General features: G+C 30.8%; 1 protein-coding gene across 1 annotated transcript; it reads left to right on the plus strand.

The window, feature by feature from the left end:
* The first annotated feature begins 7,739 nt into the window (after nt 1–7,739).
* On the plus strand, nt 7,740–9,572 carry LOC132056561 (uncharacterized). The gene is made up of 3 exons (XM_059448824.1): nt 7,740–7,944; nt 8,392–8,718; nt 9,171–9,572. Exons 1-3 carry the CDS (start codon nt 7,869–7,871, stop codon nt 9,320–9,322), a joined length of 555 nt encoding a protein of 184 aa, XP_059304807.1. The 5' UTR covers nt 7,740–7,868; the 3' UTR covers nt 9,323–9,572.
* The last annotated feature ends 3,074 nt before the right edge of the window (nt 9,573–12,646 follow it).

The raw sequence follows: 12,646 nt of genomic DNA on the forward strand, positions 1-12,646 counted from the left end.
TTTTTTTCCTTTCCCCGGCCCCCTTTGTTCCAGACTCTAGGCTTAGATACGATGGGGGTAGTATGGTCCTGGTTCTCCTCGTATGTATATGCATTATTTTGATTTTGATAGCCAAGGGCTTATGTATATAAAGTAAATATGTTTTCCAAGTGAAAAATGGTTTTACTATGATTTGAGTATAAGATTAACGAATGAACGCTTGATTGAGTAAGAGAATGAGCGGCTCGGTGGTTTGAGGTACGGTACCCATCATGCCCTATGGGTCGTGACAGATCACACTCTTTAATCTATTTTTTAATAACTTTAACCTTTTTTAATAATTTTATAACTCTTGACGTTTAATTTTGTTATTTATCTTTTTACGAACTCTTAAACCATTTGTTTAGTAAACATAGCTTTTACGGATATCAATATGATATATTTTTAAGAAAATCATGCAAGAATTTGTGGTGAAGAATTAAAAGGATCATTTTACTTATCGAAATTTAAGCTAAAAAATAATAGATTTCTTTGAATCACTATGAAGAAGAAGCAAAACACAATGGTCGATTACTTGTAGTCGAGTTGAATTATTTTAAATACTTCCAACTATGTTAGTTTAGAATATATCAAATTATCTTTTTTCTAAATTAAACTATTATAAAGTTTTCTATATTGACCAGGCGCCGGCTCAAGACGGCTTCACAAGACTAGTATATATATAGATATAGATGATAAAAATAGAATTTGTCTTAGCTTGTTCATATTACGCCACTTGACATAATATTAAGCTAGACTGCCCTCCTTTTATTATAATATAGATATAGATATAGATATTATTATTATTATTATTATTATTATTATTATATTAACAACTCTACTACTGTGTGTTGATAATATCGTATGAGTATATTAGCTAAGTTCATTATTATTTTCATTATTATTATTAACAACTAATACTACTATGTGTTGATAATATCATATGAATATATTACGTGAGTTTATTATTATTATTAGTAGTAGTTGTAGATTATTAAATTAGATAATATTTTGAACTACAATTAATAACTTCTTTAATAATTAATGCAAATAGAATTTGTTGCCAAGTGGCTTGTTCATATTACGCCACTTGGCTTAATATTAAGTTAGACTACTTTCCTTTTATATATATAAAATATAGATATTAGTAGTAGATTATTAAATTAGGTAATATTTTGAACTACAATTAATAACTTCTTTAATAATTAATGCAAAAAAATTGTTGCCAAGTGGCTTGTTTATATTACGCCACTTGGCTTAATATTAAGCTAGACTACTCTCCTTATATATATATTATTATTATTCGTAAATTATTAAATTAGGTAATATTTTGAACTACAATTAATAACTTCTTTAATAATTAATGCAAATAGAATTTGTTGCCAAGTGGCTTATTCATGTTACGCCAATTTTACTTTAATATATATACTCTCCTTTATATATATATATATATATATATATATATATCCTAGTTTTTGAATTGGAAATTTGAACTATATATATATATATATATATATATATATATATATATATATATATATATATATATATATATATATATATATATATATATATATATATTATTCGTAAATTATTAAATTAGGTAATATTTTGAACTACAATTAATAACTTCTTTAATAATTAATGCAAATAGAATTTGTTGCCAAGTGGTTTATTCATGTTTGCCCTAGGCTTAATATTAATATCACTTCTCCTTTATATATATATATAGATGTGCTGATAATATCCTAGTATTTGAATTGGAAATTTGAACTATATTTTGAAATGTGTTGTTATATTTGATAATTAGTTTAAAGTATCTTTAAAACTGGTAATAAGGGTCCTTTTCATCATATAGTATAAAGTTCTTTTAAAAATTCGTTACTCACGAATCCCAATTGAGTCCAAGAAGAAGAATTCCAATAATATTCAAACAAAATGAACCAAAATCCAAGTTCGCCCAGAATTCGGGTTCAAATTCCAAGCTTCCAAGTAGGTCAATGGAGCTTTCACATTTTTTTCATCAAACGTCCTTCACTTTAAATCTTTCAGATTAGTAGACAATCTCGATACTCAGTCCAAAATACATCTATTTCTTAACTTAACATTCACCACTTTGAATTTTTTATCTCAATTTTAGACCCCTAAGAAGTCGAACCAGTAAAGTTGAATAAGTTGGAAACTTCAATTTTTAGCACAAATAAGTACTCCCCGTCCCAAATTACTTGTCACGCTTCTTTTTTCGAGAGTCAAGCTACATAAACTTTGACCAACATTTTAAGATGTAATTTTTTCACCATTTGATATGAGAAAATTTGCAACTTCTAATACTTTTCGTGTAGTTTTTGAATATCTAATTTAATTTTAACATATTAAATTAATCTAATCCAATTTAGTTTCGGTTAAATTATTTATCGAGTTTCGAAAACAAAATATTTTGGGACGGGGGAGTAACACACAACATATTTCATCAATGAAGAAGAAAAGAAGAAGAGTCGAAAGGATGGGGCAGAAAATCGGTGAAGAATAAGCGATTTTTGGCACTTGGCTATAGTTTGCCAATTTTTTTACTTAAAATATCAAATTAAGCTAAAATTTACAAATAACAGTAAGGTGAATAATTTATGCTATTTATTTGAGTCCGCAACTTAAATGATACAAAAAGTGTGTCCGGGTACCAAAATAATCCATTAAAAAAAAAGTAACCAAACTACCCTTTGCGCACTAATTTAGTGCGCAATATAGGTTATATATTTTTCCAACAATTTTAAAGTTTAGAAATTTCACGTTTTTCCATATTTTGATCAAAGATTAATTTCTGCGGACAATAATGTCGGCTCATTACATCAAGTACACCTAAACGTTTGGATCGTCGTTTTAGGGGTTGTAAAGTGCGCCGAAGTAAGTTTTGTTTGTTTGAGTGTTGTTATCCTTAGGTTTAAGCAATATGTAGACACTTTTTATGTTTTATAGTTGAATTTTCAATATTGAAATTGACATTCAAAACTTCATTACCACGGGAATTCCGAAATATCAATATTTTATATCGAGCCTGATATCTTTTTCTGCATATAATAATGTCGGCTCATTACATCAAGTATACCTAAACGTTTGGTTTATCGTTTTAGGGGTTGTAAAGTGCCCTGAAGTAAGTTTTGTTTGGTGACTTGTTATCGTTAGGTTTAAGTGTTTTACTTTAGTCAAGGCGTTTTTTATTTTAACGAGTAGAGGGAGAAAAACTAGTTGTAAATTGATGAAACTTTAAACGGTCATAACTTTGAGCTCGGACGTCCGATTTACGCGATTTTTTAAAAAAAAAATTTTTTGGGTATTTTTCAGAGATCTACTGGCGCAAATAGCCGGAAGGGGGTTTGGCCAAGCCGATTTTCCAAAAAACGCCCATTATCTCATTCAATTTGAATTTCCCCCAAATTGATGCATCATTTTCATTCTTCCTTGGTAAAAATTTGATGATAAAAAGTAGATTTCAAGATGGAAATCCCGTGGTGATGAAGTTTTAAATGTCAATTTCAATGTTGGAAATTCAATTTGAGAAAATAAGATAAATAACATTAGTGAACACTATAAAACGTAAAAAGTGTCTAAATATTGCTTAAATGCCAACTTGGCTTGGTGGTTTAGCTATTTAATTATTTTTTTACCTCAACCACTAGAGATCGAACCTTGGTGGAGGGACATGATAAGGTGTAGCCTACGAGGCCGTGGTGGTGCAAGTATGTCTCGTAGTGGAAGAGCCTCTCGTACTTGACATATTATTTTAAATATTTTGGTATTATTTTGTTATTGTAATGAATTATTTTTGAATTATTTTGAACCTCTCGTATTGGATGAATTATTTTTGAAGATAATATTTTTATTTGTACATTCAAAATAAAGTAATGCCTTGACTAAATAATAAAAACACTTAAACCTAAAGATAACAACACTCAAACAAACAAAACTTACTTCGGTGCACTTTACAACCCCTAAAACGACGATCCAAACGTTTAGGTATACTTGATGTAATGAGTCGACATTATTGTCTACAAAAAAAGATATCAAGTTCTATATAAAATATTGATATTTCGGAGTTTTGAAACATGACTAATCTTTGGTCAAAGTATGGAAAAAACGTGAAATTTCCAAACTTTAAAATTGTTGGAAAAAAAAATAACCTATATTGCGCACTAATTAGGACCAATTTGCAATATTGCGCACTAATTAGGACCAAATTGCAGTTTGGTGCGCACTAATATAGTGCGCAAAGGGTAGTTTGATTACTTTTTTGTTGACTGGATTATTTTGATGCCCGAACACGATTTTTGGGTCATTTAAGTTGCGAACTCCTATTTATTTGGCCGAATGCGCAGGAGTGCCAAGTTACCTTTTTCATTTAAAAGAATTAACAGAAGAATTAAAGTAAACGTGGAGGAAGGATAACTAATTTTCCACTTCAGTTTTTCAATGGAACAAGAAAATCACACATTTATGTACCAAACAACCGAAAATTACTGTATTAATCAGTGAGCCTCATCATTGCTAGTAGGCGCACTTCAATGGTCTATGCCCCACCAATTAATTAGAAACTAACAACAACTCTTAATTGACTAGAGAATTAAGGGGCGTAAATGATGGGGCAGAAGTTTGTGACTTTGTCCTAGTACTTCTTTTTTACTCAGGGAAGTCAGGATTCTGTTTTCCACATTGCTCCATCATGAACAAAGAAAAAAAAAAGGAACAAAGGAAAGCAAGAAACAAGAAAAGAATTTTCTATTTGAACTCAGACAAATTGCTGAGAGCCACGACTAGCCCGTGGTACTGGTTTCTATTGACTATTGGTCCCACTGTATTTCAATGCACTTTAATGAAAAGCAATTCTCATTTCAAAATGTCACATAATTAACCATATAATAATTCACGACGCTAAGTTACTCCCTCTTTCCCATATAAACAGTTTATAACTATTACTTTAGCTCGAAATAAGCGTTATCTTTAGGATTGTTAAGGCTAAAGTTGATAATTATTATCAATAATAACATTAATTTTAAACAAGTAATTCTTTTAATACTTTCCAATTTTCAATATACGTATACTAATAAATAGGAGTGATTTAGTAAATTATACTTTGTATTTATAAATGTCTTGATGGGTGTTAAATGAGCTAAAGTGACGATTAAAATGAATCAAAGCGAGTATAATAGTAATTAGTAATTACATCTACCTAAAGGAATTGAAAGATTAACAAAAAATTCTTCAAAATTTCAAGAATTTAAAGATGACAGAAGGAGCGTGGCTGCTTTTACTAGTTCTATGCTTTTTAACGATAATTTTTGGAACTGTTATAAAAAACTTTATTATGCATTTGAGGCTTATTTCATTTTGGTTTAGAATGATGACCGGAAGAAATCATGAAAACTATTGTGGAGCTCTCAAAAACTAGGACATTTTTGTCTTTGGAATAGATTAGAGGTGTCCAAATTTGACAATTAACTAGATCTCGTGGTGGCTGAAATATGTTTACTAACAATTAAGTGTTTGTCTACTATATCTGCGATTATGAAATTTAAGTTATATATACTCATAGCATAAATATCTATTGTTTTATTAGCGAAATTTAACATGTAATAGCAGGTTAATTTATTTATATCTTTTATCAGATCATCAAGAGATTTCTATGTAATTATCTAATTATTGACTTAATTATATACATATTTTTTATATTAACAGTGGATAGAACTTTAACTCTTATTATTACTGCTACCCTGACATATTATTTTAGAACTTAGAAGTACTTTATGTACATAAATTAAAGCATTAACGCGCTAAACTTGGGGTTGTTCCTATACATTTATAGACGAAACTTCAATACAATTATACAATATTCAAATATCTGCAGCTCTGTGATCTATTTAGGGGAAAGTAACAACCTCAAATGATTACTTTCTCTTGAAGACAAGTGAAAAAGTATATTTCTTTACTTCTTCTAATTTAATAGCTAAGAATTACAAATAGATATTCTTTTAATATGTACCTAATTTAATATAAGTATCTTAGTTCAATTTAATGTTTCTGTATTTTCCTAGTTAACAACAGACTTATTAGTACATGAAAAAAGACTTTTGAATAAAAAAGTCTCTTCTATTCAATACAAGGTTCAGTTTTCAACAAATACAATTCCATCGGCACCAAATTCTACGCATGTCTAAATAAATTTCTTGCAGGAAAATTCTAGCTAGATTACGCTTGGAAACAAACTGCTTAGGAAAATATCGAATGGTCACAATTAATCACAATTCACAAGCCTTTAGTTAAACGCCAAAATTGTAATTGTGACAGTGAACATGGCATAGACGAACTTTCACTTGTACTATACAATGCAAGCAGCCTAAACGAAGAGCAAGTGCACTTCCTTCACTCGGTCCAATTTAGATCTATTATTTCAATTTTCTTAAATTTAAGCTTTGCATACAGCCATACACAATTTAAAAGCAAAATATTTATACAGTCTTTTTGTCAAAACGCAATTGGGTACTGATAAAGTACTTCTAGGTAGATCTTTATGGTATTCATTAATTGAATGGAGTACCTTATACAAAGAGTGTATGTAATACTCCCTCCGTCCCATGTTACTTGTCCACTTTCTCCTTTACACGTCCTTTAAAAATTCATAAATAAAATTATATTTTTACTACATTACCCTTATCTCTTCAATTTATTGCACTCTAATCAATATTGGTTACTTAAAAAAACAATTAATGTTAAGGAAAAAGTAGGAAAAAATTTAATTAATTCTATCTTGATTTTGTAAATTAACAAGTATTTTGTGACGGATATTTATAGTAATGTGAACAACTAACATGGGACGGAGGGAGTACGCATTAACCGTGTCAAAGAGATCATAAGAAGATCTACTTGATAAACAATCGTCAGTCACTTGCTATATGTAATAAGTAACTTGTTAATAATGTCAAAATGTAACTAATCTGAGCCCAAAAATATGTATGAAGAATAACACAAAAATGAAGGTTTGACAATATGAACAACGAACATAGAATTGAAGGCCTGAATTGTGCGAAACGCTTTCCTAAAAGCGATATTTATTTCCTCTGCTCCGCGAGGTTGCTATGGAATTGTGTGCAAATAGCTTTAGTAAATATGACAAACCTTTTGAAAATCTACACTGAGCAAACAGTGAAAGAATCCATCTTAAAAAAGCAATAACTTTTCTGGTTCTCAAGTGCAGGATTTTTGTAGAAGAAATACAGTAAATTAAAAGATACTTTTCTCTTTAAAATTCTTTATAAATAATTTATATCTAAATAAAATTCCAACAATTAAACGGTTAGTGTCAAAAATCTACACGCAAGCAGCTGAAACTTAAATCCTTTTCAAAAAAATTTTTCTCTATGGAAACCGAAAATTAGAGAAGTATGACCACAAAAAATTTCAGTTTTCCACAAAGCCTAAATTTGTGGAATTCATTAACCCAGGCGGCCACTGATGACGGAGTCTTTTGACGAGTAACTACTTTCTTCCACCTTCCTTCTCTAATTAAATAACGGTGATTGAGTCAATTGACCTATAAGTTTCCTCCTAGGGTCCCACTTCATCAAATCCCCCAAAGTGTTGGAGCCATACGGACAGCCAGTTCTCACACAGTGTTGCATTGTACTAGTAGTTTCTCAAATTGCATAGAGGTCTGCCCTCTATAAATAGCTAGCATTTCTGATCACTTCCATTAAGTAGTTCTAAGGAAACATAAAAGGAAAGAAACTTATAGAGCTGAAAAGTTTCCCTGTTTCTTCTCCCAATACCCTTTAGATCTCTATAACATACAATAAGTTTTCGTCATGGCTTCATTCCATATCTTGAAGACTTGGGCCATTGTTGCTCTTGCACTTACCTCCTTTATGCAACTCACCCTAGGTCAGTCATTCTTTTTACGGTTCTTTTTAACTTATTCTAGTTATATACTGACATGAACTTTTTATACTATTAGTCTAAGTTAATCTTTTAACAGGTTACTCACCATATACTAATCTTAAGTTATCAATATAATGCTATCAATTAGAGTTAAAACGCAATATATTAGTCCTTTTTAATTAGTGACCTGGCTAATTCTGTAGGAGTACAAATTAAACGTCCAGCAGATTCAAAATTTGAACTGAATGTATTTTCGAAATGTCACTGAACTTATTGCCAATTTGAGTTTTAGTGTGTTCGAGTTTCAATATTCATATGTATTTAGTATATTTCTTAATACATTTACAAGATCTGAACAAATTTATTGTTTTACTAATCCACAAAGTACATAAGTAGATGATTTTATGCTTTTATATATGTATATAACATTGTTTGAGTAAACATATGCAGGGGATATAGCATGCGAGAACTTAAACGAAGACTCTTGTGCATTTGCAATATCAAGCACGGGGAAGCGTTGCGTGCTAGAGAAACATCTCCGTAGGAGTGGTGAAGAAGTATATATGTGCGGAACATCAGAAATTGAGGCTGATAAGCTCAAAGATTGGATCGAAACCGATGAATGCATTCAGGCATGTGGCGTCGACAGAAATGCCCTCGGCATTTCTTCCGACGCTCTGCTCGAGTCTCGCTTTACCAACAAGCTTTGTTCCTCTGCCTGTTACAAGCACTGCCCTAACATTATTGACCTCTACTTCAACCTTGCTGCTGGTGAAGGTAATTCGAAAATGATTTAATTGTATATACTGACATTGTAAAGTTAAAGATCTATTTATCCGTCTTAGAAGACTATACTCCAGACTAGAACTGAGATGCATTAGCACTTCTTCCTAAGAGCAATGTGTCTACCAATTTCAAACATCATAGCCTATGAAAAACTAATAATCGAGATTGAGGAAGTTATTTTAGTTTAGTAATAACTCAAATGGATCAATAAAAAGTCGTTCAAATAGGAATTTGTAGGTTACTTTTATCTGTTATAACAAGTTAGTTACCATTTTATGGAAATTCAGTACAGTTAGAATATAAAACTCTTATGGAAATTCTTTTAGATGGACAACTTCTTCTTTCCTAGAAAATCTCACGTTTATTTTATTCATTTTTGGAACTTAATTTTGGCCTTGCTATGTTATTAATTAATGGGTATGTCTTTGGTTGGGCATATATAGGTGTATATCTCCCCAAGTTGTGTGCAGAGCAAAAGAAAAATGGACGCCGTGAAATGGCTGAGATCAGAAGCTCGGGATTGGTGGCACCAGCACCCGAATCAGAAGTCAAGCCTCTCAATTACATGATTGCTCCTGCACTGCCTCCTTTCTAAATTCAATAAACTTATCAAAGTTTGCACTATAAAGTATACAGTGCCTTTTAGTTACTAGTATTAAAATAAGGACTCTGGGTAGGCCCAGTTAATATACTTTTGTATCGTTGTGTGGTTTGTTACATTTTCTGTAGTATCTCACAAGGCAGGTGGAGAAATGCCTCAGAGATGCACATCTTGCAATACATTCGCCCTGCTCGGCTCATTTCCCTTTTTTCTTATAATGGAGTATTGATATGTTTATTAGCAACGGTATATTTTCTCGGTATTGTTTATTTCTTTGTGCAAAATCTTGTTGCTTTATTATAGTGGAAGCGAGATTATGTCAAAAGTCATCAAAACCCAAATGAGCGAAACATGTTTAAATTAATCTTGAAGCCATTAGTCATTGGATCATACTTTGTATTTCTGTTGAATGCTCAAAAAGAAGTAACAAGCCTTTTGCATCTTCTAGGGCAGATTAACGACTACTCTATTTTAAACAGCATTTTTAATTAAGACTTTAAACATTCCCGTTTGCCCATTAACAAATCTGCAAGGTTAAAAGGGAAAACATGTTGACCTTGAAACTTTGTCCATGGAGTAAGCGAGGTCAAAAGTTCAAAAGCGAGGTCAAAAGTTCAAAACCACCCACCTTTAAAACCGTTCTTGTAAATCACACTTAACTAACAACGAATTAGTTGTAAATCACACTTAGCAAAACAATAAATAAAGTTACTGTATCAATTTTGAGCTTCAGCCCACTGGGATGAGCCCATTTCTTCACCATCAGAATGTAGGTCTCATTTGTTAAGCCTATAGTGGTGGACGTTTGGAATTTTTGTGAAGTTTAGGTAACATGAAACATGGACGGGCTGCTATATTGGATCCAAGATGGTAACTTTCTTCAAAAGTTGAACAAATAATGTTGGGATTTTTATATTATTATATAAATAGCCAACTGTTTACTTTTCCTAATATACATAGATAATACATTGGGTATATACAAAGACATATTATACATGATTTATATATAAATTATATATTTGACCACTATTTTTTAATTTACGCGATTGGGTGGCGACTATTTAGGTTAATACTTCAATAATTAATATCTTGAGAAATGAGAAGTGGTATTCAACATACATAGCATTTTTGGGCCTTAAAACCAGTTTTTCTTGTGGAATTATGGAAATGCAGCCTTTGGGCTTCTAATGTAAGCTCTTTTCTTAAAGAAAATATAAGGGAAAAATGACCTAATAATGCTACTTAAGACTCTATATTACAAAATATAAGAATATTGTTCCTTATTTACAAAATATACCAACTTAATTACAAAACATAACGGATCTGAAAAATTAAAAGCCTATCCTTCCCTTCCCCTTCTCTAATTTGCCCAGATCTGAAAAAAAAAAAAAAAAAAAAAAAAAAAAAAATGACCCTTCTCTTCCCCTTCTCTCTCACAATCTGCTCAAATCCTATCATATTCTTATCTAAGTTCTAGGTCTACTCGGCCATGGTTGGTGGCTGCAGTTTAGCTCTTTTTTCGCTTGAGAATCATATGGATTGTGGCTTACTTTGATTTTTTGTATTGTGTGTCAGATGGACATCCAAATTCGAAGTTGTATAGTTTCGCTTGAGATTCTTACGATTTTGCTTTGATTCTTACAATTTCGCTTTGTATTCTCACACATTCTGTCAGATTCCAAAATTTTGTATTCTCTCAGAATTTCTCTTGAGATTCTTATCTAAATTCTACAGTTGTATTAAATTTCATCCGAATTTGAAGCGAGATACAAAATTGTATTGAATTTGTATGAAAGTTGTATAAAATGTTGTTGTAGTTGTATTAAATTCTAAGAACCTAACATGAACTTTATACAAAATTTATACAGTTATATACATATTTCAGACCATTTTTATACAGTTTTCATACACGAAAAATGTGAGAATTCTAATTTTTGAGCAAGATATATATATATATATATATATATATATATATATTTATAATTTTCATACACAAAGTTGAGCGAATTTTTTAAATCTTGAGCGAGTTATACATATTTCATACAATTTTCATACACAAAATTTTGAGCAAAAATTTTAAGCTTTGAGCGAGATATACACATTTTATACAGTTTTCATACACAAAATTTTCGTATATGTTTTGTAAGAAATCTATTGGTATGTTTTGTAAACTGAAAAGTATCGTCATATTTTGTAAATATACCCTATTCTTACGTGTGTGTGTATATATATATATATATATATATATATATATATATATATATATATATATATATATATCGAAAATCAAAAAATTGCGCGAATTTCCCTTCATATGGACTGGTCTTTAATTTTTGTCCCTCAAAATCGGAGGTCTTTAATTTTTGTCCCTCAAATCAGAGGTCTTTAATTTTTTGCCTTACTTCTCATTTAATGAAAATTTGTGGGTCAAAATATCCTTATTTGCTGGTCTACAAAACCAAAGATTCGGGTTCGAACCCCAGCAGAGGCCAAAAAAAAAAAAAAAAAAAAAAAATTAATTTCGCAAGGCAAAATCTCGTGGAAAATATGCACAAAAGTTATGCCTTAAGGCATAACTTATATAGAATCCGACAAAACTATGACGGATAAGAGGTAAAATTATGCCTTAAGGCATAACTTCTAGATAGATACTATGCCTTAAGGCATAAATTCTACATAGATACTATGCCTTAAGGCATAATTCTGTATGATAACTTAATTTCTACAGAACTATTAACTTAATTTCTACAGAATTATGCATTAAGGCATAACTTTACCTCGAATAAGCATAGTTTGGTATGAAACCTTGCCTTACGATTTTTTTTTTACTCTGTTGGGTTTCTACAGAATTTAGGCCTTAAGGCATAACTTCTGCCCGAATAGGTATAATTTGCTACAAAATTCTGCCTTGCAATTTTTTTTTTATTTTTTTTTATATATTCAGTTGTGATTTGAAGCCAGAATCTCAAGGATATTTTCGGCCACTTCAAATGCTGAAGGGCAAAAATTAAAGACCATCCCCGATATAGGGCATTTGTGCGAATGACCCTTCGAAAATGGAAACACGGGCCCAAACAATAATGTGTAACATATTTTAACTATATAGAAGCATGGGTTTGGACCCATGCTTCGTCGTCCGTTCCATTAAAAATCTTATGTATAAAAACAGTGCAAACTAATAATGTCCAAAAAAAAAAAAGTGCGCCCCATATTAAAAAATCAAACAATATTCATGTAATTTCCAAAGCATTCCATTAAGTCAATAATGATGGATTCATTGCCACATGCGTATCAATCCATTAGTGGGAGCAAATGAAA

Source organism: Lycium ferocissimum, chromosome 5 (genome assembly GCF_029784015.1).
Source record: "Lycium ferocissimum isolate CSIRO_LF1 chromosome 5, AGI_CSIRO_Lferr_CH_V1, whole genome shotgun sequence".
NCBI classification, from domain to species: Eukaryota; Viridiplantae; Streptophyta; class Magnoliopsida; order Solanales; family Solanaceae; genus Lycium; species Lycium ferocissimum.

Excerpts from the sequence above, each read along its gene's own strand:
- LOC132056561 (XM_059448824.1), top strand. The coding sequence starts at position 7,869 with ATGGCTTCATTCCATATCTTGAAGACTTGGGCCATTGTTGCTCTTGCA. Across the intron at positions 7,945-8,391 it reads CTTTATGCAACTCACCCTAG|GGGATATAGCATGCGAGAAC; the intron begins GTCAGTCATTCT and ends AAACATATGCAG. Across the intron at positions 8,719-9,170 it reads CAACCTTGCTGCTGGTGAAG|GTGTATATCTCCCCAAGTTG; the intron begins GTAATTCGAAAA and ends GGGCATATATAG.